At 36.5% G+C, this 27,696-nt stretch overlaps 2 protein-coding genes across 2 annotated transcripts in view; both read left to right on the top strand.

The window, feature by feature from the left end:
- The window catches only part of CGGBP1 (CGG triplet repeat binding protein 1), an 11,944-nt gene extending 5,159 nt beyond the window's left edge, over positions 1–6,785 (top strand). Inside the window, exon 2 of the mRNA XM_032219472.1 lies at positions 2,290–6,785. Coding sequence (XP_032075363.1) covers positions 2,306–2,803 — 498 coding nt within the window. The 5' untranslated portion in view covers positions 2,290–2,305 and the 3' untranslated portion in view covers positions 2,804–6,785. The remainder of the gene's footprint in view (positions 1–2,289) is intronic.
- BTLA (B and T lymphocyte associated) lies at positions 4,404–27,696 on the top strand. The gene is made up of 6 exons (XM_032219471.1): positions 4,404–4,485; positions 13,190–13,308; positions 17,507–17,830; positions 19,017–19,184; positions 19,886–19,932; positions 21,403–27,696. The coding sequence occupies exons 2-6, from the start codon at positions 13,239–13,241 to the stop codon at positions 21,688–21,690; spliced, it is 897 nt and encodes a 298-aa protein (XP_032075362.1). The 5' UTR covers positions 4,404–4,485; positions 13,190–13,238; the 3' UTR covers positions 21,691–27,696.

The raw sequence follows: 27,696 nt of genomic DNA, 5'->3' as shown, positions 1-27,696 counted from the left end.
TATTTTGAGGATAAAGAACTCTAGAACATCTAAGCCATTTGTGCTTATGTGATCTTTGGGGGGAAAAAACCTTCTACCAAGAAAACTAAGAAATCCAATGGTAATAGACATGACAGGCTTTAAAGATATGTGCTTTCTGACCAATTAAGGAAGGTGCCATTCAAGTAATTTTTTTGTGATTAAAATGGTTGATCTACAAGCTGTTTAAAAATAAAAATTAGTTTCACATAGTTGTGTACAAAATGTGTTTTGATCTGTATCAGGTAAGAAATATATTTTGTGTGGCAGTTCTATGAGTATTTTGATAATATTCATATTATACTATGAAATATTCAAGCTCTGTATTTTTGGATTTCAAGTAAGGGTTGAAATGAAATACTTTGGTTGTCCATGATTTTAAAAGAGCCAATAGAGACATGTAGTACATATATACAGCATACCAAATAATGTGTTGGATCTTTAAATACAGTGGAACTCACTGAACTTGCAAATTCCCCTCCCTTTCTGCAATTTGCAGAGTTAAATTGTAAAATGTATACCTTCAATAGGAAAGCTCCACTATAAAATAGTTTCCTCCATGAAGGAAGAATGGATCTGTCTACACAAAGACAAAACCATATTTCTGAAATACCTTAGCAATCCTTTTGTTTTGCTTTGTGGTGTCCATATTTTTTAAATATTCTGTTTGTTTCATTACAGGAAATGGTATCAATATGTATTGTCTGCACTGGTTAAAGCATCAGTTATAGTATACAGTCATGTGAAGAAAAAAGTACACCCTCATCTATCAAGGGATAATAAAAATCATCTGGTCCTTTGCAGTTCCGAAAAGTAGGTAAATACAACCGCAGATGGACAACGCATGACATATTACACTGTCATTATTTTACAAAAAGAAAGCCAAAATGGAAAAGGACACTCTTACTGCTTTCATATGTATGAAGAGACTAAGTAGCAGCCAGGTGCTGCTAATCAAGTGCCTTTGATCAATTGATCATCATTGGCTATAAAAGCCAATGTTTTAGAGTTTTCTGGTCTCCAGCATTGTAGTGTGTGTTAATGCCAAAGAGTTAAGACATCAGCAATGATCTTAGAGGAGCAATTGTTGCTGTCCATCATACTGGGAAGAGTTATAAGGCCATTTCAAATAATTTAAAGTCCATCATTCTATAGTGGGGAAGATTACTCACAAGTGGAAAGCATTCGAGACAGTTGCTGATCTTCCCAGGAGTGGACATCCCAGCAATTTCATCCCAAGGTCAGATTGTGCAATGCTCAGAGAAAATGCGAAAAATCCAAGAGTTACATCTCAGACTTCACAGGCCTCAGCATGTTAAATGTTAAATTTTATGACAGTATAATTAAAAACAGATTAAATGTTTTGTCTGCAAGGGTTGCCAGGAGAAAACTTCTTTTATCTAAAAAGAACATGGCAGCCTTTTGCAAATTTGCATATGAACTAATCACTAGACTTCTGGAATACTGTCCTTTGGACAAACAAGATGAAAGTGGAGGTGTTTGGCCTTAATGCACAGTGCCATGTTTGGCAATAACCAAACATAGCATATCAGCACAAGCATCTCATACCAACCATCAAACACAGTGTGGAGTAGTAATGATTTGAGCATGTTTTGCAGCCACAGGACCTGGGCATCTTGCAGTCATTTAGTCGATCATGAACTCTTCTATATACCAAAATATTCTAGAGTCAAATGTGAGGCCATCTGATTGTTAGCTGAAGCTTGGCCGACATTGTGTCATGTAACAAGACAATGATCCCAAGCACACTAGCAAATTGGAATGGCTGAAAAAGAAAATCAAGATATTGCAATGGCCGAGTCAAAGTCCAGACCTCAACCCTATTGAAATGCGGTGGCGGGACCTCAAGAGATCTGTGCATAAACAAATGATCACAAACTTCAATGAACTGAAGCAATGTTGTAAAGTAGAATGGGCCAAAATTCCTCCACAACTATGTGAGAGACTGATAAAATCATACAGAAAATGTTTACTTCAAGTTATGACTGCTAAACGGTGGTTCTGCAAACTATTAAATCACAAGTTATACTTAGTTTTTCACACATGGCTTCTCCATTTTGGCTTTCTTTTTATAAAGTTGTATTTACCTACTTTTAAGAACTGCTAAGGCCAGATGATTTTTATTATAATACGTAAAACCATGGAACTCAAAGAAGGTTGACTTACTTTTTCACATGACTATGACTAAATTCTATTGTACAAATTGAATATAAATGCAAAACCACACACTTTCTCTTTTTTCCCCCTCAGTTTATTAAAGGTAGCAATGGAACGATTTGATGTAAAGCCACCTCCTTCCCGGAGCCGTTCAAAGACTGCTTTATATGTGACCCCTCAGGATCGTGTGACTGAATTTGGCAGTGAACTGTATGAAGACGGGGGGAAACTCTATTGCAGTTTTTGCAATGTAGTCCTGAATCATGTCCGCAAGTCTGCAATCAATGATCATCTCAAATCCAAAACACACACCAAACGTAAGGGAGAGTTTGAAGAGCAAAGTGTCAGAAAGAAACCACGGACCCTGACTGCCTCTCTGCAGTGCAACAGCGCAACCCAGACAGAGAAACCCAGTGTAGTCCAGGACTTTGTAAAAATGTTTCTGGAAGCTAGCATTCCCCTTGAGAAGGCTGATCACCCCGCTGTACGAGCATTTCTCTCTCGCCATGTGAAGAATGGGAACTCCATACCCAAGGCCGACCAGTTGAGGAAAATCTACTTGTCTGATGGGTTTACAAATCAGCTTATTAAATCTGAAGAACACTGAGAGGAAAGCCACTTGGTTCTAGGTGTCAAGTGTTACAATTGCATAGCAGTGATGTGGTTTATTTTTATATTCATGCACCTGCAATAGGTTTTGTATTGTAAAATGACAATCTGTCTTGGAATGCAGTGGTGTACAACCAAGAGTTGATGGCTATAGAATAAGAGGTTGCTGAATTTGGAAGGGGGGAAGGAGGGGGGCAGGAAGTGGTAAGTAGGTGCCATATTGCTTAGTTTGTAATCCCAGTCCTTAATACCGTAGAAAACTTCAATTGTTTCTTTTACAATATATTTGTAAGTGAACAAATTAGTTATGGTTGCCCCCAAGTGTTTAATTTAGGGCTTTAGTACTAAAGATGTCTTATATGTGTCATATTTATTAGGCCCATGTTCTTTGTATAAATTTATCTTCAATTTAACTGTATTTAGAGTTTTTACAGTATTCTTGAACTTTGATTTCCAATGGAGTTGTCACAGTTCTGCTGTGCAAACAGCTATTCAAAGCTTGCTTTTTTGTTTGATTCTCTATAATTCCATACAGAAGTAATTCACTCTTGCAAAACCCACCTAAGTGCCAATGCACTTTACATTGAAGGTAAAGCATAGCACCTGCATTTAGATTTTTATTTCCATAGACCTCCATTTGGATATAAATGGACTTCCTGAAAGCAAAAATGTATTAGGCACTTGGCAGGAGTAAAGAATGGTTTTGCAAGGTTTTAATTAAACTACAATTAGTCAGAAGAAGCCACAGGCTCCAATAACAGCATTATGTATTATAAGCAGTTTCTTATCAATGGCAGGGGTTTGCAAATAACGTCTCTCTCAAATGTTATTTTCTGACATGCTATTTCTATTTCTTAAAATTAGGAAATAGAATTGTCCTGAATATCATTTGAATATCTAATACTGTATGTTTGAACATTGCTTCAGTTTGGATCTGTGTAAATACATGTCTGAAACAGATTTGCTGATATCTTTACTTAAATACATGTTTCCTTTTCTTGTTTGAAATTCTATGCTGGGAGCATATGATTATTGATAATTTAACTTTTGATTAAAATGTTCTTCATGTGTTACTTAGCTGCAAGGTATAATTTTGCCCAAGTTAAGCATGTTTAATTAAATAGTGCTTAAATCCTAATGATTTGAATTATTATATAATACCTGCTAAATTTTGTTTTTAAAAAGTTAATGTTCTGAGATCATGCCCCAATTAATTAAATTTTACTTTATAGTAAATTAGCAAAAGAAGCAGAGCAGTTTCTTATGACTGCTATGATTACAAGTACTACAATGAAATGCACACTCCATTCCAGTGAGGGAAAATACAATGGAACTTTTCATTATTGAGATCGTATTTGAATTAGATCATGCATTATTGTCTTAGTCTTGCATATTTATCTTTCTTTGAATTCAAATTGATAGACAGGAAGCTAGGCTGCTACCCTGTTGCACATTTGAAATGTCCATCAAGTTCATAACAAAGCTTAAAATTAATAAAAGTCTAAGCTCTGCTTGGTTTATTAAAGTCTGGTGCTTATACAAATTGTTCTCTGACTTTTTCCAAGGAACTGCTTGGCATATTAAAAATTGCGACTTTCATCTTTAATTGACAGATTTGTGTACAAAAATTAAGCAGGTCTTTTTTGTAAGAGTAAATCCCAGAAAGAGTCTTCCTATGGGGTGAGTCATTAATAAGTCATCATTAAATTTTTATCCTTTAATTTCAGTAGTTTTGTTTGTAAATATTATTAAGTCTGAATATCGCCTAAAGTTTCTTCTAATTTTGGAGGAGCTTCTAGCTTTCTTCACAAAAAAAACCCATTTCCTTTTCTACTGTTTGTGCTTTTTTATTTCTTGTCAAGTTACTCTAAATTTTGCAAAAATTTAAAATTGCTTCAAATTATCCATCAAAGCTTGGGGGCAAATGAGATTGTTCTTCCTTAGCTGAACATTAGTAAGCCTTAATTTAATTACCTATACCTGGAGCACAATTTCCGTAACAAAGTGCTAGCGTGCATAAGTCATATGGCAGCATAAACAAGGCCTGCTAATGGTATTTTTTGAATTTCTAAGACTACCATACTTGTTGAGTTTTAAAATATGTCCATAACTATATTAATTTGCAGAAGTGCATTTCAATTTTATAAACAGGTCTTGTCATTATAAAATTTAGGATTAGATGAGTGCCTCTTCCTACAAACTAAGCTCGCTATAATAAATTAAAATTAGGAAAATGTCATAATTTTTATGTAGGATTTTGTTTTTGTTTTGCAGACTGAACTGATACTTAACTTTTGTAGAGATTTTTCTTTGCTTATATAAAGAAATTTGTCTGTTAGTTTAAATAGGGGACTGTAATGCATTATCATCAATAGATGTGTATTTCTTGTCTGCCTCATTCATAAATCTGTTTTGTATGAAGGTTAGTAACAGAGTGGAGGCCCTGTATGTAATGCAATGGAAAATGCATGTTTTAAATTTCATAAGATTATATCATTCTGCTACATCGCTACTTCCATTTGCCATCTTGTACATTAACAAGGACATACCAGCAGAAGCCTTTTGTATGTTTTCTTTTCACTGTTCCAGCTAACGTACAGAATAGTAGTCCGTGTATCTTCCCAGGTTTCTCAAATGGCTTACCACAAAGTGATTTATAACTTACTCCATAGTAAGTTACATAAGTCTGAAAAGACTGCAGCCTAACAGAGGGAAAAAGTAAAATTGTCTTTTAATCTGCGTGAACAGTAAAAATCATGGCAAGAGACATTAAACTTTTTTTAAAAAAATCACAATTTTAAATGTGCAAATGAGATCCAGAGGAGCAAACGAGACCCCTGCTTTTATTATTTTAATAAAATTTGTGCATATACAGTGAACAAGGAAATCAGTAATGCTATCCAGCCAAGATAATACAAGATTGTTAAAACAGATTTACTGATCAACTATATGGACAGAAAAAGCCAAGGCTGCAGTCTTCTACTTGAGTACTTGAAAGTAACTTGTTTTGGATTTTCTGTGAAAAGTGCTTCTAAATAAATTGCATAAAATCAGGCTTCATAAATGTAATTTTTAGGCATAAGGCTATATCTGGCAACTCGGTATTTGTGTTCAAGACAAGCTTGTATTCAGGTTTTCTTAGAACTGAAGTGGGTGCATATGTGCACATTGTGTGGGAAAGACAAATGTTAGGGTGTTTGAAAATATATTGAATGAAACAATTTTGATAATCATAATGTTGGATATAAGCATCAGATTCAAAATATCCTGAATGGGTGAATAAAGATACTAATAATGGTCTGTTGAATATAGACTTAGCTTTACTCCCAGAAGATCAACGGATCTTGGTCATTGTTTGCTTTTCACATTAATTTTAATAGAATTTAAGTATAGCCAATGAGAATTAAGCTGCAATAAATTTAGATGAGCTTTCTTCCATGTGGAACTATTCTGAATTGGTCTTCAAATATTTGATGCCTATCTGATTATCTTTTTTTTTTTTAAACTAATTTCTAATGCCAACTTTCAAGCCTAATACTGGATTGAAAAAAAAGTTTAGTTTTTTTCAGTCTGGTTTATTATAGAAAGTATTTCTTTTTCTAGCTAAGGAATGTTCTTACAACAACATCCAAAATTTTAACACTTACATTTTTGAGAGTTAATTGATTGCAACCATACAAAATTTAACTGCTAAATTCTTAACTTAATTCTGTGTCTCTCTGGTAACATTTTTTCCTTTGAACAAAATAAAGAACATAATTATAATGTAATAATTGCATTTAATTTATAGATGCATATTGTATGAATAACCTTGCTACCCTTTTTTACTATTCTATCTTTGAATTTGCTGCTAGGTTGATTTTTCTTTGGTTTGTTTGTTTGGTTTGGTTTTTGGTTTGCTCATGCATGTTGAGCATTCATTGTCTTTATGTTTTTAATGCTCTGTGTTAACTTTGCAGAATAAAACATTTTAAAGCAAAGACTGCTTGAAGCAAAATGTTATATTTAAAAGCATCAACGTACTAATGATATTTTTTACTTTCTTCTATTGCTCTTTGCTCTTTACACTAAGAATGAATATCTTAGTATAATTAATTGCTTTGCTTCATTATATGAGGAAAAAGTTGTCAAATTATTGAATATAATGACACTAGCCTGAATTGTATTTTAAAACTGCTCTTCCTTCAAAAAATAGTTCAGGGAAATATGTATGGATTTTTTCCATCCCAGTGCCCTGCAAGTTTTATTTTTATAATATTAGACTGAGAGTTAATGATTGGTCTGAGGCAGATTGGGAGCCTCAAAAAGAAGTAGGGATGAACACAGATTTCCTTACATGCAGCCCGGGGTGGTACTAACTTCCCTACCGGTTTGCAAATGTGAGCATGCGCGCACACTTTCTTCGCTCGCACGTGCCACCTCCGTGCATGCGCACAGCCTTCCGCGCATGTGCTTTTGCCGAAAAAGGCCTAAATGGGATGCCGAGCAGCTGCGGTGAGTGAGTGAGCCACACATTATTTCCGCTACCGGTTCGTGAGAACCAGTCCAAACCGGTAGAATATCACCTCTCATGTAGCCCAACATTAAATTCTTTTTTAAATTGTCTCTCTGAAGATGATAGCTACTTTTTCTTCTGCTCTATTGTGTCCATTTCTCCAAGACTTCCCAGCCAAGTCCCTGCAATTTTCCTGGCAAGGTTTTTCAGAAGTGGTTTGCCATTGCCTCCTTCTTAGACCAACTGATGCAAGAGTAAACAGAAGCAATATTATGCATGGCCAACAAGGACCCTTCCTGAGGAAAGTAATACTATTTTGAGGATATTGCCTTTTTTTTCTGCCAAGAAGCTTCTGGTGGTCTGTACATGTACAGCCAAAGGAAAGTACCTAGTTTCCTCAGAACTTGAAACAGGTGGTTCTCCCTGAACACAATGATATCTCAGATTATTCATGAAATAGAGATCATTTGCACATTCCTGTCATTACCACACATTGTAAAAATTAGCAAGAATAGCAACTTGGTTTTTGGATATTTCTCACATGTTCAAAAAAATCCATAAACATCAGATTCCCTGAGACCAAATTCTTTCAGCTCACTATCTAGCTTCAAACTGCAATTTTTAGCCTAGGGATTTTAATAAAAAGCACAGAAAATTACACACTGCATTTTACACTGCATACCTCCACAGAAGAAAGGTTTTTTTTAAATGAATGAAATTATAACTAACTGCCTATAGATGGCACTGTTTTCCAAATAATGTCTTTATTTTAATTGCGCTATTATTATTTTTTTAACTGGACTTCCTTTTTCCAGTATGAAATTATTTGAAAGGCCACATTATGCAAAGAGTTTCAAAACTTACCTCTTGTAGTATTACAACATTAGCATGAAAAGAGTATGTCCATAGTTGATTCTAGATTCTCAGGTGGATTTTTTTTTCTTCCTGCGAATTATCCCCACATAGAAAGGATCCTAGAAACATTTTCCATTTGTTTTAAAATAATATTTATTTGTTTTAGGGACAATAGTTCATATACCGTAGCTTGTCAATTCCCTTGAGAGGACTATGGTCCTTCAGATAGCCAGGCCCTATGCCATGCAGGACTTTATAATTAATAACCACATCTTGAATTGCAATTGGAGACCAACTGGCAACCAATGCAGTTTTTGTAGCAGCAGCAATTTCCTAACTCTTTTTTTAAAAATGCAAATGAGAATTTGATCCTTTGCTTTCATCCATGTTCAATCCCTATATTCTTTCCTGTCATTTCTATAGTTTCTAACCTCATCATTTTATTCTCAATATTCAGATAGACTATAACAATTTGCTCTTCCTGGAGAAAAGTTTTAATAATAGGCAGAAATAAAAAAATGTCTGTAATATACAGAATGTATGTACATATTCTTCTATGTAATTGACAACATACATAAAAATTCCAAAGGAAAGTATCTATTCTTTCAGTTTTGGAATAGTTTTTTTTTCCCTTATAGTTGCCTTTTCACTTTCCTCCTTTGGAACTTTTAGGCAAGACATCTCAACAGCTTCGTATCTAAGTACCGTATATACTCGAGTATAGGCCGACCCGAATATAAGCCGAGGCACCTAATTTTACCACAAAAAAACTGGAAAAGTTATTGACTCGAGTATAAGCCTAGGGTGGGAAATGCAGCAGCTACCGGTAAATTTCAAAAATAAAAATAGATACCAATAATGTTTTTGAATATTTATTTCAAAGAAAAACAGTAAACTAGCGGTGTATTCAATGAAATACTTCACTCACCTCATGATGCTGATGTCCCGCTGTGATGATGATGTCCCGTGCAGCCGCGGGAGCGATGTCCCGCCTCCTATGACACACGGCACAGTGATTCCTATCATTGGATCACTGTACCAGAGGAGGTGGGACATCGCTATGTGGCTGCTTGCCATAACAAGGAGGAGGTGGGACATCGTTGCAGAGCGGCAGGAAGGGGAGGAAGGGGAATCGTAAGACAGCCCTGCATTACATTAGAACGTGAGGAGGGGGGATGGTGCGGTGCGCGCTGCGCGGCAAACTGACACAGAGGGAGGGGAAACTCACAGGGGCACTGGGCCATTCACGAGTGTCACCCAGCGGCATGGCCTCGCCCCTTTTTCTCCTCCATTTCGGGCAAATTTTTCACTGACTCGAGTATAAGCCGAGGCGGCTTTTTTCAGCCCAAAAAGTGGGCTGAAAAACTAGGCTTATACTCGAGTATATACAGTATATACCAGGGACATGCAGTCAGGGGAAGGAGGGGAGGCAGAGCCTCACCACTGTCATTACGAAAAGAAAAAAAATATAAAAGGAAAAAGGCAAGAGCTGAGGTCAGGCTGAGCTAGTTGCTGCCAGAGTCACTGTGGATGACTGCTTAACTGTTTAAAAAAGCCTCTAAAAATGTGCCCTCTACAGGAGGAGGCGGGAGAACGACGTGCCTCCTCTAGTCTGGCGTTTTCTGATCACTCGAGCAGAGTTAAGCAAGGGTTAAAAGCCAAAAAATTCCTTATGTAGAAAAGGCACGTAGTTCTCTTGCCTCCTCCTGTAGAGGGCATTTTTTAGAGGCTTCTTTAAACAGTTAAGCAGAGTCATCCATTGGGGACTCTGGCAGCAGCTAACCCAGCCTGACCTCAGCTCTTGCCTTTTTCCTTTTACATTTTTTTCTTTTCATGATGGCAGGCAAGAGCAGAGTTGAAATCCTCTCTGAAACAGCTGGAAAAGGTACGTGTGGGACAGAGGGAGGGGGAGGAATTCAAACTTCATCCTCCTGGTGCAGGGCTTTGGGCAAAGGCTGGAGGAAAGTGCTCTCCCTCCCCAAGTGTAGTTTGATTGCAGGCAGAACCATGTTGTCTTTTCAAACCTGTAATCAGTGAAGCTGGGCTGGATCCTTCCGGGGCTGGGGAAAAGATGTGTGTGTGTGCTCCAATATGGCTCTTTGACTGGCTTCCTGCCTCCTCTTGTGGTCTTCCTGGCTCCCTCCAATCCAACTTTGTGTGTGTGTGTGTGTGTGTGTGTGTGTGTGCTTGTTTGAATGAGAGAGGGAAGGGGGTAGGAGAGATAGTCCAATCCAACTTGTGTGTGTGTGTGTGTGTGTGTGTGTGTGTGTGTGTGTGTGTGTGTTTGAGAGGGAGGAAGGAGGGGAACGGAAAAGACAAAGAATGAAGGAAACTTATTTAGCAAAGGAGAAAAACAAATGCTCTCACTTTAAATCAGAACTGAGCATGCCTGGCTGTGGAATTCTGGGAGTTCAAGTCCACAAGTCTAAAAAAATTGCTGCCTCACCAACCATAAACCTCACCGCATGTCACTGGTATATACGTACATCTAGAGTTAATGATGGTGAAAACCATTTTCCTTAGATGATTATAACAACATATTTGGCATCCTCATAATGCCATGCAGACAGATTTTACTTGTAATGATAGAATTTGGAGATGGAAAAGTTGGAAGAGAATCATCTATGCCAACCTGCTCCAATGTACAGGAAAATCCCTTAAACTATCCATGAGCAAATGTTTTCCAGACTCTTAAAAAATCTATAGAGATGAAGGGCTCACAACTTTCATTCATTTGATATTTAATCAAATTAAAGTTGAGATTTCTATTGGAAGAAGGTGGTACCATCTAGAGAAAAAAATTATTTAGAAGATAGAAGACATTTTTTTAATCATTAGCCCTTCTAACTGTATTTCCATGTGGAAATACTAACACAGTGACTCAATGAAATGACTAATGGTGCAGTGGAGGCTTGCAATTACAAATTGTTGTAATTCATTCCTGTACAAGTGACATTATATCCATGGGCACAGAACCAGTGGTGGTATTCAGCCAGCTTGGACCAGTTCAGGCAAACCGGTAGTGGAGACCTGCAGGTGGGTCCAGGAAAGCACTATGCTGTCCTATTTAGCCACGTTTTCTAAGCCACGAGCATGCGTGGAAGGTGTGCACGAGCAAAACCCATGCACGGAAGCGAGCGTGCATGTGTGATCAGATTTCAGTGTGCAGTGAACCGGAGGTAAAATTATGTGAAACCCACCTCTGGACAGAACTAGACAATATACAACATTTGTGCCTGATGTGTTTGTGTCCCCTTTTGATGAATTTCTGGCTGGCAGTACTGTACAATTCCTAGCAACAGGTTGGTATAATTAAGGTAAAAGAGCCTGAATGCAGAATTACCAACATGCCAGCATTAGTAGTTTGAAAGACAATGGAGGTCTCCTAACGTGACAAGCAAAACAACAGCTGTTATTTTATTTTTGAGAAGAGGGAAAAGAGATGTGTGTTTAAGCGTGGAACAGCAAAGGTAGAATTACATATCCTGTTAATGGCCAGGAAGAAAGCACTGATTGCTGACCACACTCTGAATTCAGGTATAGTTCAGAAAGGATAAGCTTACAGTTCCATTTGCATGCTAGATTTGGAAACATCTAAATATGCCCTCATTAATAGCATTCTGGTATCTAAATAGATCTTAAAGTAGCTGATCCAGCCCATATTTATTTTGTGCACATTTTATATTGGATTTGTCATGCTGAATTCAGAAGTTTTGGAAAATGAGGCTAGTTGTCTGGAAAAACCCAGTAGAAATATATTCTGTGATCATGTCTCATTTGCTTATTATTATTTTTTTCAATTATGAAACCACAAACCTTGAACACGATGCTCAGAAACAGTTGCTCATTCTGTCTGAAACTCTCCTTTTTGCTTAACATAATCTTGATGTAATACCTCTGAACCTCAACTGTGATTAAAAGATCAGGATTGTCTGTGGGCACCTAGTTCCTTCTTCAGTTTTCTCTTTTTTTGTGCAAGTTTCCAAAACGTCCTCTAATATATTGAAGAATAGATGAAGAACATGGGCACATGAGGATTGCAGAACAACAGTAAGTTGTGAGATTTTAACTGTTATTAATAGTAGTTAGGTTTGCTACCTTACAAAAGTTTCAGTTCCCAAATCTACTGAGAAGACCAAAAGGAAGGTTATTTAAGAATAATTCTTAAGAGATTTGTCTTACTGTAGCTTGTTGAACCATTGTGTTTCTTTTCTGTGGCCTAGCTTCATGCAATATGCTAATCCTTAGTGTGATTTCTAAACCATGGTTTGTAGGTTTTCATGTCTGTTGTGTTTTGTTTAATAAACCATGATTAAAGATATAATAGGTGTATATAATGTATATAATGGACCAGGTAGTATGTTAATACATTTTCCAGTGGGACAACAGCACAGCATCAAAAATTAATTTCCTCATCCAATCTGTTCAGGTATTCTATCAAATGGATAGACATTTTCTCTCTTACAAATGTTGGTCAATATTTCTGGATCACCAAGCATGATCAATTCTCACTTTAGTTTTAATTGAGAGTTTGGAAGATGCTGATACACCTGCCTTGTTGTTCAGAGCCTCCTTTTAGCTGCAATTTTGTTGGCATTGACTACCAGAGATTATATTGAACCTCCTGAAATGAAGTTTTAACAAATATGATATATACCAGCAAAGTATTGCAGCAATTCTTTAAACCATTTTAGCCTTACATTTTAAAATACCTTTAAACAGTTATCTGAAACTACACAGATACAACTTTGATTTGGGTTTGCTTCCTTTTATTCGGCAGTGGTTCCTCTTACGAGGTGGAAAAAGATACTAAAAGATAGCAATAGCAAAACAGTAAGGTTGGGTTTGGAAACCTAGAGCAGCAATTCTACTGCAGGAAGATCTAGGCTGGGGGGAAAAAATCTGCTCCGTGTGAGATAAAGCCCTTTTCCACCCCCTTCTTTCTTTCACTTCTCATGATCTTGCTGCTTGTGAGCACTCAGAGATGACTTAAGAATGTCCAATAATGCTAAAGACAATATTTCTGTTCCACAGATTCCCTTCCATTTTCCCAATGACCCTGAAGTGAGGAGAACTCCAGGCCATGTACATAGGCAACACTGTACTACTGCTCCTCTTGTTGATGCTGATGGTGGACAACTCATTGACACATGGTAAGGAACACTACTAAGAAAAATCTTTTTCAAAATAATAGCTACATGTGCATGAATTGTCTTTCTAGATGCTGCATAAGGATTCATGTGGGAAAACTACAGCTCTATTTAGATATATGAAGCAAGATATGGGCTTGGTACTCTTCATCCATATCTTATTAAAATTCTAATTCTGTTAAACGTATTTATGACCAAGTTATTAACTTTCGCAGGACAAAAAGCAACACAGAATATTTTTCAATTCTACTTTTTGTGTTTATGTGATTGAATAGTATACATACACAATTATATGTATATTTTCTCAAGCTAGCTGATTAGACTGTATTTTCCTATAAAGCAGGTTTGCGCAGGCCAATTGTCTTAATTTAACTACAAACAAGTGCATTTTGTCAGCAAATGTTGCTGACAGATTTTAACATGAGCCAATGGATAAAAAAGCAGTTTGGATTTTAATTTGTGAAATGTGCAAACACAGTAAATGTTTATATATATTTTTCAAAAATACAGAAATGTGTTTGTTGCATTGTGTGCATGTGTGTGTGTGTTCATACATACACATATATGCACATGTATAAATACTACAAAAATAGAGATGATCAAAACAAAAATGAAATGTATATTATGAAAAAAAAGTTTATAGATTTAAGTTTAAGTGCCCATTATATTCACTATGAAAAACCACTTGGGTATACTTTCCAGAACCCTAGTTTACACCTCCTTCCTAACATGTGGGAATTTGGAATAGAGCAGGGCAATCGAACTCCAGTCCCCATGCACTGGCCATGCCCATGCACGGTTTAGCGAAGGGGGGGGAAAGTCCCCATATGCCACATGATGCTGCCATGACACCGTGACCCTGGAATAGAGGGGTGACCCCCTGGAATAGAGGGGTGACCCCTCTGGAATAGCGTCTCAAAGGAAATAGTAGTACCATCTATGGTGATTTCAACTTGCGTTTTTTTAAAAAATTATTAAGGTTGGCCCTAATCTTGACTTAGCCTGGAGATCCAAAACTTCTTGAGCAAATTTGGGCGTGGTTGTAAAGCCAGATGGCTGGCCTGGGATGGGATGTGAATTGGAAAGCAAGGCGGATCTAAGAAGAGAATTTTTAATAATAATAATAATAATAATAATAATAATAAGAAGAAGAAGAAGAAGAAGAAGAAGAAGATTTTATTCCACTTTTTATTGTATAATTCAAGGTGGAAAATATAACTAATACCCCTTCTTTCTATTCCCGCTCAAAAACAACCCTGTGAGGAGGGTTGGGCTGAGAATGAGCGCCTGGCCCAAAACTACACAACTATTTTTTGTGTCTAAGGCAAGACTATAACTCACAATTTCCTGATTTCTAGGCCACCACCTTAACCACTATACTAAAGTGGGCCTTTTGAATGGTTGCTTTACTGGATAGCAGACTGCTAGGTTCCAGATATTTTAATATCAGCTTCTCTTGCTTTCCACATGGGTTTACTCCACCAATCTGTGGTCAGGGCCGGATTTAGATGAAAAGAGGCCCTAGGCTATTCCACTTATGAGGCCCTTTCACCTCCCATTTTTAAGTTTGTAAATTACATGAGAGACAATAAAATACATCATTACTGTGATATATATCAATATATATCAATATATATATCTGGCCTCCCGACGGAGGGCGGCTCTGCTCTGCGTCAAAGGCAGCAAGGCCAGCCGCCTCCCCTGCTGCGCTCAGCTGCCCGGCTCGGCCCCCTCACCTGCCTGGCCACTGGTGGGCTCTGTGTCGACAGGGCAGCTACTGGGAGCGGCCACGCCTCTCACCCGACCGCCGATGCCGGGAATGTGGGCGGGCTCCCCAACTGCCACAGCGCTGGAACAATCTTAACCAAAACATTTTTATGTTTGTTTATTAGTCATATGCGTAGAATTTCTCCTTATTTTCGGTTCAGTGTTTTAGTGTTCACTGTTTTTAGAATAGTGTAATTTTAATTTTGCTAACAATTTGAATGTAGGCCCCTCTTGATCTTGAGGCCGTAGGCTGAAGCCTAGTTAGCCTAAAGGAAAATCCAGGCCTGTCTGTGGTCACCATTCCTAGATGTACACCCTGCTATCAGCCAGGCAATGTGGACCTCTAGATCTGGTTCTTGGGAAGAGAATATTCAAACGTTAATCTAGTATTGCTGGAACCTTGTGAGAACCTGGTCTCAAGATAGCAGCAGAAATAAATTCTAATGGGGAAAGCAGACAAATATATTTATCACTGTAGAGAATTGTGCACAAAAGATTTGAGAATCCCTGGCTTAGCCTACATATGAATGTTTCCTCTGTCTTGATCAGAGGAATTTTGCTTCCCCTTAAAATATGGTTTCCTATGGGTTTCCACTTCTCCTTTAACTTCTGTTTTTCTTGTCCACATGAAAAGAACAAAGGTTAGTTGTTTCAAATGAGCTGACATACTACACATGAGGAATTGAAATAGTAAGAGGAGAAGTTATAATATATATTTCTAAGTCTTGGAAAGGGAAGATGAATTTTTCTCTCAGTTCTTTCCTACTTGTATTTGTATCTAACATCCTTATCTGCAATACAAATTTAGGCTCTTGTTCCTTTCCCTCCGAATGTTTCCTCCCTTGGTGCAAGTTTTGTGCACCAATAAATTACATCCACTTATTTTGATTATCTCTCTTCCACCATTGTCCTTCCCCCAAGTATTAAGATTAGAGTTATTGATTAATGGTTGACAGTTACTTCTGTGAATATATGTACCCGCACCATAATCATACAAACATACCACACCAGCAATTAGGCCCAAAACATGAAGATTTTTTAAAAGAATTTGCTCTAGAATGGGCAAAAAAAAGAAGAAGAACAGGAATCCAAATTTACAGTTTCACAGACTATTTATATATTTATCAAAAAGTTTGTAAGTTTCATGTGAAACGTCAAAAGAGAATTATTAGGCTCTTCCCTTGCAAATTTTAATAATACTTTTACACATCCAAAGAATTAACTCCCAAGTCTGAAAACATGAATTGTTTCCACTTTAAACCTACAGTGTTTTTAGCACAAATAAATCAGCAAAAGTCCTATTTCACCTATTGTAACTTCTTTTTCTACATGTCTCAAAAGTTATATATGTCAGGGGTCCCCAGCCTCTGGACTGCAACCCACTACTGGTCCATGAGCTGTTTGCAACCAGGCCATGGAAACAGCAAGCACATGCACACGCATCCTCACTTGCATGAGCAGCAGGCAAGCACACCAACACATGCTCCACACTCACGCAAATGAAACTGCATGTGCTTGCCTGTCACTCTCATAGAACCATCCTGTCCCCCCCACTTCCCAAAATTGCAAAACTGGGAAGATTGGGAAACTCTGATATAACACACTGATGGGTTTCGATTCTCAAACTTCAGACACCTTATTTTAATTCAGCTTTCAAGTATTTGCAATGTTTTTTTTAATCATTTCTGCTTTTCTCAGTAACAGCTATACTATCAGCTTTTTGGCATTTATTTAGCAAAGTGACCTTCAAAGTCAAACAGGAGGATGAAGAAAAGGAATCATTTGACTTGTCTTTCACGTTGAAAAGTAGTCTTTAAATTAGTTTTTTTTTTTAAAAAAGAAGCAAACTTTTCCATCTGTTATTTTAGAGGTGGTGAGTAATGATAATTGAGAGTCTTAATCTGGAATAGGCCTGGGCTTTTCTCAATGTCTGTAAGAGACTGGGGACTTTAAATTTACTTGTTGCTATTCCCTATGCTATATTGTTTAAGACTGTAAGGGAACAGAAGCCTCATTAGGTGTTCTAATGGCAGGGAAGTTGATTTATATGTCAAGAAGACTATTCATAAATTTGGATCCTTAACCTTTGGAATTCTAACTTTCGTATCTGGCTTTCTAACCACTCAGCAATGGTAGCATTTTTTATTGGAACAAATTAGTAGTCCCAAGGCCAATATAAACCCTATGACAACTTTGTATAATTCTAAATATGTTCACTGGTCACTGAAGGCAGAAGTTTATTATCATCATGTTCAAATGCCTATGTGTTCCTGACATTTAAATAAGACTTACAAAACAAATTAACTCGTGAAAGGGGGAAAAAAATCCCACACAAAAAGTGATAAAAGATGTCTGTTAGATATTGCATGCATTGCTACTACCGAGATACATATGTTATGCAAAGCATAATTTCCATCTTGCTTTTCTCTCTCAGATTCTGAGGATGATAACTGCACCACCATTACTATTGAAAGAGGTACAAAATACTATAGTAATCTTGGTGACTCAGCCATGCTAGAGTGCCCAGTGATCTACTGCATCAAGAAGCCTGAAATGAATTGGCATATGCTGAACAGGAGGGAAAAGAAGTTCCATATGTTGAATTCTGAAAAACAACGCTCCATTTCATGGAGAAATGAAAAAACGTTTGTTTTGAATTTTCAATCAGTTCATAAAAATGACAGTGGACAATATCGTTGTGAAGCAATACTAAGTAAAAGAATACTTCCGAGTCATGTTGTAGAATTAATTGTTCAAGGTAAGTTTTCAGGCAATATTTATCCAGTTTATCATTTAAAGCTCTTGCTCCACCAATCTTCACATAGTTCAGCATAATGCCTTGGGAGTAGGACAAGTTATGAAGTTGGAAAGATACAGACGTTAAAATATTAATAATTCATTCAATCTGCTGATATTGTCTACTAATGACTCTTTTTTGTTATTTTGCTTAAAAAATCAACATTATCATCAACAATATGATTATCTGTGCTATACTGCTGGAAAAAACTATTATTAATCCTTTTTTTTAAAAGTGACTAATGTAGTTAACAGACCAGATAAGGGTAATAAATTTAAGCTTAAAATAAAACCAACAAAGCTAGTCTTGGAACAAGATGTTCAGGGAATAGAAAATTATTCTGTTGAGGGTGAGATCACAAGGGTGAGATCACAAGGGTGAGATCACGTTCTGGTTCACAATTTAGGTATAGGCCTGAACGTGAATAACCAGGTTTTTTTAGATTGCCAAACCTGTATTCACACAGTTAAAAAGTAGTAGAGTACTATGTCTGTTCCATGATATGTTAGTTCTAGCTAATATAAATGCTCCATAATTTTGAAGCCTAATATGAGCTACTTTTGAAAAGTATCTAGAAATGTCAACTGGTCCAGAGACTAGTTATAGAAAACGTAAAAAAACATCATTCAGTCCACTTCCAAGCACAATTGGAGGAACAACTATATCTTACAAGGAGCAGACTACTTGAAAAAGTTCATTTTTCTATAGCATCCTGTATGGATTTTGTTAAATTTGCCTGGATTATTAAACTTTTCCAATGCCAGGCCTTGGCATTAATCACTAACATGATAGAGGATGTATCTTAATATTTAAAAGCTTAAAAATAATTGTGAAGACTGAAATGGGCCAAGGAAATCTAGACCTATTAACATCTTTGCAGACTTCTCACATAGGAAATAATAGGTAAATAGGAATACTTATAAAACCCCATCCCCAACACTGAGATCTTTACTGACACATTTTGTTTCAACCTGCAATTTATTCCTTCACATAATTTCTCTGACATTTTAGATTAATTGATACTATTATATCTACAGTGCATCCTATAATTCCTTTCAACTAAGCGGCAACAAAAAGTGCCTTTATTAAAAATCATGCTGCTATTGCTTTAAGTGTTAATGAAATTTTAAATGCATTGTCTGTATAGATCACAGTAACTCATCCGTGTTTCTAAGTACTACAAATGCTACAGAAGATCAGAAACTACATGAAAAGAACAATATGTTGATTACGATTTATTCCATATCATCCCTTGGTACTCTGTTCCTCATTGCCGGCTGCTTTGGATTGCTGTATTTCACAAGGAGGCATCAAGGTATGTTATATAAATTATTTCATTCTTTCAATTCTCAGTTGGTTCCATAATCAGGGATTTTTCAGTCTCTGCCTTTTGTTTTCAAGTCATCTTTTAATTTATTTTCTATGCTTTTAGAAAGGGACATGGTGGCTCAGTGGTTAAGACGCTGAGTTTGTCAGTCAGAAAGGTCGGCAGTTCAGTGGTTCGAATCCGTAGTGCCACGTATAGGAGTGAACTCCCATTACTTGTCCCAGCTTCTGCCAACCTAGCAATTCGAAAGCATGTAAAAATACAAGTAGAAAAATAGGAACCACCTTTGGTGGGAAGAAAACAGTTTTCCATGCGCCTTCGGCATTTAGTCATGCCAGCCACATGACCATGGAGACGTCTTCGGATAGCGGTGGCTCTTCAGCTTTGAAAGAGAGATGAGCCCACTAGAGTCGGGAATGAGGGGATATGTGTGAGGGGAACTTTTACCTTTATGTTTTTAGAAGTATTGATAAGGCTACCAAATTGATGCTTTTGAAATTCTTAAGTAAAAGTTGTTTATTTTAAATATTAATGAAGAGAAAAGTACATTAGCATTTGAAATAAACAACCTTTATTTCAGAAACAGTTTTGATTTACTTAAAAAGATACTGAAATGTTTCCTTTATGAGAAACTATATTTATGAACAATGTAAGATTATTTTAACAACATACTGTCTTTTCCTTCTCAGTAAAAAACGCCCAGAAAGTAAAAAACCCAGAAAGTGGAAATAACAGGGTATGTTTGTTATTAACATGTCTTTAATTTTTTTTATTCTCATCTTTCCCTGTATGTGCCATTGGAGATGTAGCTAAATAATATTTTTTTTATAATAGAGATATCAGCAGGAAAACCAGCCTTTTGTTCATTAGTCTTAGGATGCTGATGAATTGGAGGAAAAGAAAAATGAATCGCCTACATTGAAACATTTAAGTGAATATCACACTTCCCTTTCTCATCTCCAAATACTTAATACACATAATCATGTTTTCCTATTACAATCTTCTCGTATCATCCTTTCAACATATGCCAAGTCAGGAAATAGATAAGAATATTCACACAAATATTCACATAAATAAGTTTAACACACACAAAAAAAGATTTTTACTATTATAGGCTTCAGTAAGAGAATCTTGGACATCAGACTGTTATACGAAAGAGAGTTACAGTGGTGTCACTTCAAGATTTTTTTCACACTCTCTTCTTTTTTTGGAGTTTAATTCAGAGGTGGGTTGCTCCTGGATCAGCCTGGATTGGGAGAACCAGTAGTGGCAGCGGCGGGAGGCTCCATCCACCTGCCTGGAGTGAACATGCGCAAGCGAACCAGTAGTTTAAAAAAAATGGAAACCCACCATTGGTTTAATTCATATTTTACTAACTGCCATATTTTTTCTCCTACTCCTATAGTTCTTGCTTTCTGGCCTGGTCTGTTTCTTGCTTTTTAGCCTGATGCCTTAGCCATTGGAACAAACTGGTTATTCATAGAATAATAGATTTGGAAGGGACCTTGAGGGTCTTCTAGTCCAGCCCTCTGCTCGGGCAGGAGACCCTATACTGGTTCAGATAAATTATTGTCCAATCTCTTTTTGAAAGCCTCCAGTGATGGAGCATCCACAAATTCTGAAGGCAAGTTGTTCCATTGATTCATTGCTTTCATTCTTACAAAATTTCTTCTTAGTTTTAGGTTAGTTCTGTCTTAGTTCTCCTTAGTTCTAGCTTAGTTCTGTCTATTTCTCCAGATTATATATATATGAAAATAAAGGCTTTATGTCCAGAATGTTGCCATTTGTACAATGATTGATTTTTTTCATTCATGCATGGTTTAAGATGAGTCAGCCTTCGAGTCAATAGTTTACTAAATATGGTATTTCTAATGATTTCTAACATTTCACCAGTCACATTACATCATACTGAACTGCATAAATGGATTTCCACTACCAGAGCGTTTGCAATTTCAATATTAGGAAAATGGGGTGATGATGGCAGAAAGAAAGAAAAGAGAATAACACATTTTCACACATTCCTTTAGTAGGATGTTCAATTATATAGAAATGTTGTTCCTGTTTTTATAAAGTATTTAAAATTAACATCATATTCGATAATTGAATTGTTTGGCAATTACTCTTTTGTTTGCTGACAACTAACTATACCTATGTATTACATTCTTTATTTCTTGTTATTGTGATGTCTGCCGATAATTGCTATAAGAACAATCAACGCTGCAATGATAGCACAACTCATGTCTCAGATGAAGCAGCCTTCTTTAATGAAGATTCCATGCCTTGCTTGTTTCAAGTTCCCAATGGGAATCAAGACAACTACCAGAAGGCATCTAGAACCAGTCTAAATTCCATGAAGTTCAATGAAGGTTTACCAGGATATAAAGAGGACTCAGTTATTTATGCAACATTAAGCCATGGAGAACTTATTCAGAGAACCAAGCCCCCTGAAGAAATTGAATTGACAGAATATGCCATCATTAGACTGAAGAACTAAAGGTGGACATCATTCATCGTTTTATGTTCTCTAGCATGGCTTAGCAAGCTTATCCACAAACATCATTTATATACACTGTTTCTATTTGAAACAATATTCTGGGGGGAAAATAATTATTTATTTGCCAGATAATGCATAGTTTAAGTGAATCACATTTGCTATGTAATTGCTCTTTCTATTTCCATATGGCTATCTGATGTATCTCTGTATAACCAGACATTTCCTGACTCAGCAATTGGGATTCCTTTTGTCCTATTTCGGGGCCCCATATCTGACATGTTTGAGACCCTTCCTATAGAATTTTACTAGTAAGTTTTTTCTAGAGTAGGTCCCAAGGTCTTTCTCCAATCTTATAACTTATTTCTCAACAGTTGTCCAGGGACATCAACTCCCATGGTCCTTGTAAACCCAGATAATCCAGAAAACCAATCCACTATGGAATTCTTTTTCTGTTGTCTCCTCATGGTTAATGGGTTTGTGGATACTCTTAGTCTGGCTTCTTGGTTGAGACCTATATAGTTTGAGTGATCCTTCTGGTATACTTTCTGGTGATATACCTTCAGCATAGCTCTCAACCTAAACATAACACATGACAAGGGAGTACCCACATGCAGTGGTTTCTATGTATATAGCAATTCCATGGGTATAGCAATATAGCAAAATACCCATAGCACTTAGACATATTCTGCTTCATAGTGCTTTAAAGCCCTCTCTAAGTGGTTTACAGAGTCAGCATATTGCCCCCAACAATCTGGGCCCTCATTTTACCAATCCCAGAAAGATGGAAGATTGAATCACCTTGAGCCAGTTAGAATCGAACTCTTGGCAGTGAGCAGTGAGTTAGCCTGCAATACTGCATTCTAAACTCTACACCTATCTTTGTAAGATGGCAGCATTTGCCTATTACAGATTATTTCAAGGTTTCTGGTAACTTCGAAGGTATTTATAAAAATATAAGTCACAAACTAATTGCTATTTCCATGTATACAGCAATTAATTTGTGACTTACATTTTTATTAATATCTTTGTACTAGAAACCTTGATATAATCTATATATAATCTATAGTATACTATTTTGAAAACATCTGGTAAACATAATTGCTTTCTTCCCTACAGTGTAAAATAGGTATTAAAAAGATAGATGGGGTGACTTCAGCAATTTTGGTTCTTCATCCATTCTTTGCTTCATTAGGAATATGGCCCTTAATTAAAAAAAATACTGTCTCTCTCTGATCAGATTAATCCATGACATTATTGATTTCATGAGCAGTTTATTACTGAGCTGCTTTTTCAGAAGATATCGAATATTTTATCTGTATTCTATAAAATTTAGCAATAGATATTGATTGCTTTAAAAAAATCAATGAGTTGTCTGAGGAATTAAAACTTGTCTTCTATTAATTTGTTACAGCATTTTCAGCTCATTGTGTAATTATTGGGAAAGCTTAACAACTAACTGATGTTGCAGAAGCTATGCTAACGTGATCTTCCCAAAAATATAATTTATTGAATAACCAGGGATAGACAAACTATGGCTTAATGTAACATGCAATTTCTGATTATTCAGAGATATTGAGATCAGATGAGCTTGTCTATTATAAACCATGGTTTACTGTCTTTTGTCCATTATGTTCTGATATAGCTTTGACGGTTAAAAGGAACCAGTGATGGAGACCACATACTTTCTCTGATTACCATCTGCTAAGAACAACCAGAGGAAATGTTTACATCCAGGCTTTAGGCTTCGAGAGATAAAGTTGGCCATACCATAGCAAACAGGATGCTGGCCTAGATGGATATTTAATCTATTTAATGAGGCATTTTTATATCTCTGATGATTAATTAAATCAGCAGTTTGATTTTCCAAGTTGATGTCCAAAGCAATTGACCCCACAAATTCTAGGAAGTGACTGGGAATGATACAGTTCTTACTAATAAAACTTACTAATATTGAAGCAGGAAGTGGATGTGACTATTTAAAAAGTGAGTCTGAAAATTAGTAGCACTGATACCAAGTGCATTACTCCCAAAATATGTTGTGCCTAGTTAATATTCATTTAATGATAATAAGGTCGACAGATTTATTTTGACAGAAGGATTATAGCCTATCACTGCTACTTGGAAGACAATCAATATGCCTCCAAAAGTAAAATAAAATGTAAAGTGCTCATAGCATCACTAAGAACACAGTCTAACTGAAAGAACAAGAACAAGAATTGAATGAATTGCTCTCTCTTTGAATTCAAATATGTAAAAGAAAGAAAACAGGAAACATCATCAAAAACAGACACACTACAGAGGAAAGCATGTTTTTCATAGATAAGAGGGGGCTGTGCAGTTCACAAAAGGAAGTGAAACTGCATATAAATGAGTTCAGTTAGAACTTTTGGTGGAAATAACAGCATAGGAATGCTTGTATCGTATTCATCGCATGTATTTCATCTGCAGGGGGAAAAAACCAGTCCTTTCATGTCTGTTAGCTAATAATCAGTTATGTCACTATTTATCTTCAGCCAATAAATGTTTATGTCATCATAATGCTAAGCTAGTCTTCCCCAATCTACCATCCTCTAAAAGCCATATATAATTATGTATGTAATAGTAAACATTCTTGAATTACACCTAAAGTTCATAGAATTGACATCTCATTCTGACCTGGTCCACTATAATATCTCATATTTATATAACTCCAAGAATCTAGTTTAAAGATCTGCCATACTGATGAATATACATTTTCAAATTACAAGAAAAAAAATATTATTGTTTTAATTAGTAAGCAGATGGCTTTAGAAAGAACAGTCTCTTGGAGAATTTAAAGCAAAATTATGTTTATCAAATATATTGTGGCTGTTTCAGTTGATAAAAAAAATATCCCCTTCCAGCATTTCAGTTCTATGATTTTATTGTTTAGAACCCTCGATAACTCACTGCAAAGTCTTCTAGGTGTATCCATCATATATGTTGATTTCGCAGAAACAATTTTTATTAACCTTTCTTTCACTCATTTCTCATAATTCATTATGAAGGTTGGCTTCTGCCGTTTATGGAACCCATCTTTAACCTGTCTTATCCTAAGCATAAAACTAATCCCCTGTAGTTATAGGAGTATTTCAGTTTCATGTTAATCTATCACACACTTTTAGCATTTGGCTCTTATCGCTCAAGAATTTGTCAGTCAATAAATAAACTGTTACATAATGATGTTGTAAATATTTACACATAGATACATACTATTTTTGTTTTAGAGAATTATGTGGCAAGATAACATTTGATCCATCTCAACTAAGTTTTGTGTTTGTTACCAGTTTTACCAATTTTAATGTGTGAAATATAGTTTAGTATAAGTGTGGATTAAAGTTGAGGTGGATAACCAGCAAAAGATACAGGTTTGTCTCTATTAAGCTTAATATACAAATATTCTGCATTTATTAATTAAATATTTTTCATTGTTGAAGTTACCCGTTTCCCTGAAAATAAGCACCAGCATCTAATATAAGCCCCAATACCCCCCCCCCCAAAATAAGCTCTACTTGAGAGCCTGAGTAGCTGGCTGGGAGCCCATTCCATCTGGTTGCTTGCCAAGCTGCGGTCATGAGGCAAGGCAGGGAGAAACTACTCCATGTGCCCTGCACCAGCTTACCTCAGGGCCGCTGCAGCCAGGCTATCCATGCCCTGACACCTGTCTCATGGCAGCACCGGCATCCATGTGCAGCAGGAGCCAATGTCGCCGCCGGCTCTCTTCTTTTACTTGCTTGTAGCTGCAATGGAGCAGGAGGCCGAACAGTGTGCTGATGAAGCGGCCATGAGCAAAGCAGGTGTCGATGAATGGATGGCTTGGCTACGGAGACCCTGAGATAATCTGGTGCGGGGTGCATGGGGCAGCTCTACTCCCCCACCTCATGGCGGCACTTGCACACCATGTGGCCTCCTTACCTGTCTCAAGCAAGCAGAAGAAGTGGGCCTCCCGTACATGGGGAAAAATAAGACACCCCAAAAATAAACCCTAGTGCTTATTTTGGGGCCCAAAAGAAAATAAGATCTGGTCTTATTTTTTGGGAAAACATGGGTATATAATAAGCACATAAAATCAGCAAATGCCTCTTCAGCCTTAGGAAATTGACCATGAGAACTCAAAGAGCCTTGATCATCTAGCCTAGTGTTCATTGAATTCACTTTCTTTTTTCTCCTACAACCAAGACATGAAGAAGAAACCAATAAACCAATTAGGAATATAGCAAATGTTTCCTAATAACTGGAACTAGAACTGGAACTGAATAATCTTCTGCTTTAAATACTCAAGGTATTTATGTACCTAAAAGAAAGAGGAAACTTTTCGCTACCAAAATAACAACTTGTGAATTTCAGGAAGGGGGCATTTGAAAAATAGAGGCAGATTAATTTAAAGAGAATATAGTTATTAAAGGGAGAAATTGTTTCTGGTTGTCTGTGACTGAGGATCCAAGCCAGATTTTGTGGAGCCCATAAATGGAAAATCTCCCTTATCTTTAGACTTATCCTTGAGTGCTCTTATATGGTAAATGTCTTCTTAATCTCTTTATTACTATGCAATCATTCACTCTAAACCCAGAGAACTTTTTTTCCTTCTTCTTTTGCCTTCTTTCTCTTTTCTTTATTTGTCTCCTGGCCTTTCTTGTCTCTTCCTCGGGAAATTTTATTTTCTCCCACTCCATAAAATATGTTGAAGAGTGGAATTAAAATATATACTGTAATATTAGCACCTAAGAAAAACATTAAAATGCTGAAAATAGTAAAGCTGCAGATTTGATGATGTAACTGGTGAAATGTAGAGATTCTTTGGTTGGGCTGTTTACTGTTCGGCTGTACCTGACGAAAGACCAATTGTCAAGGAATTTCTAGAAGCCTGGCACTCTGACAAATCAACCCCAATAGACACATAGACATTAACAACATCTATAGACTATGCAATAGAGTCTCAGTCTAAAAAGGAACACTGTGGACCCAACCACCTCTCCACAAGCAATCAGCATCTAGATCATCATACTGTAGATTAACTGCAAGGTTAATATCAAACCAACAATCAAATAAATGATACCCCAATCAACAAACTGCCAAACATTATATTGTACTGTACTGTATTGTATTGTATTCCATTCCATTCCATTCTATTCTATTCCAGTACATAGATTCAGATTCAGGCTGCAAAATTCTATCTGCCATTAGGTGACAGCAAATAATTCAGAAATCTTTAACTCCTTACTAAAATTTGAAGATATCTCTCCAAAGGAACGCTCAGCTATAAATTGACATTAAATTGCTATGAATGAAATGGAAGACATTTTTCTGAAACCTGATAGAGTCGTTCTGCTGTTACAAGTGGGAGGATATTTCCCATGACTTGCTAGTCTTCTAAAAATGGAAACTACTCACAATGCTCAGGAGGAAAACCCAGACTACAAACATGCCATTCCTCTATTTTAAGCTTTTTTACTTCAATATGCTGCTGCAAATTTGTAGTATATTTCAAGGCCAACAACAACATAAAATGGCCCCAAATCTTATTTGTGCCCTAAAAGGAATCATGCCCAGGCATGTTTTCTTAATTGATGTGATTCATGTTCATATCTGTTGCTATTTGCTCAGAAACAAACATATATAGGAAAGAAGCCAAAATGAGTGCAAATTTCTCATGAACTGTGGCACCCAGAGTCCATCAAAAATGCTGAGAAAATCTTCTGCTTCACCAGTTTGAAAAGAACAAATTCTAAAGTTCATGAAATGTACAGAGTTGATTACTAGCCAAGTTTTGCTTCTGTTTTTTCTAAATTCTTGCACATTATGTGAGAGTGGTTAACCTCTCCAAGAGGTGAAAAAAAGTTGTAAAAATAGCAACTTTTACTGGTCTGTAAAAGCTGCATTAAGGAGCAGTTCTGCAAAAATAGTTGGACTAGTGGATTGGATTAAAAGATTTACAAGGTATGTACAGATACAATCTAGATATAATGAAGATAGAAAAACTAAAGGTCT

The sequence above is a fragment of the Thamnophis elegans genome, chromosome 6, assembly GCF_009769535.1.
Source record: "Thamnophis elegans isolate rThaEle1 chromosome 6, rThaEle1.pri, whole genome shotgun sequence".
NCBI lineage: Eukaryota > Metazoa > Chordata > Lepidosauria > Squamata > Colubridae > Thamnophis > Thamnophis elegans.
This window is presented reverse-complemented; position numbering and strand designations above follow the sequence as displayed.

What these genes read in the sequence shown, in the direction of transcription:
- BTLA (XM_032219471.1), top strand. Translation starts at nt 13,239, where the DNA reads ATGTACATAGGCAACACTGTACTACTGCTCCTCTTGTTGATGCTGATG. An exon ending in TTTCACAAGGAGGCATCAAG is followed by an intron (nt 19,185 to 19,885) that starts GTATGTTATATA and finishes TTTCCTTCTCAG; the next exon opens with TAAAAAACGCCCAGAAAGTA. An exon ending in CAGAAAGTGGAAATAACAGG is followed by an intron (nt 19,933 to 21,402) that starts GTATGTTTGTTA and finishes AATTGCTATAAG; the next exon opens with AACAATCAACGCTGCAATGA.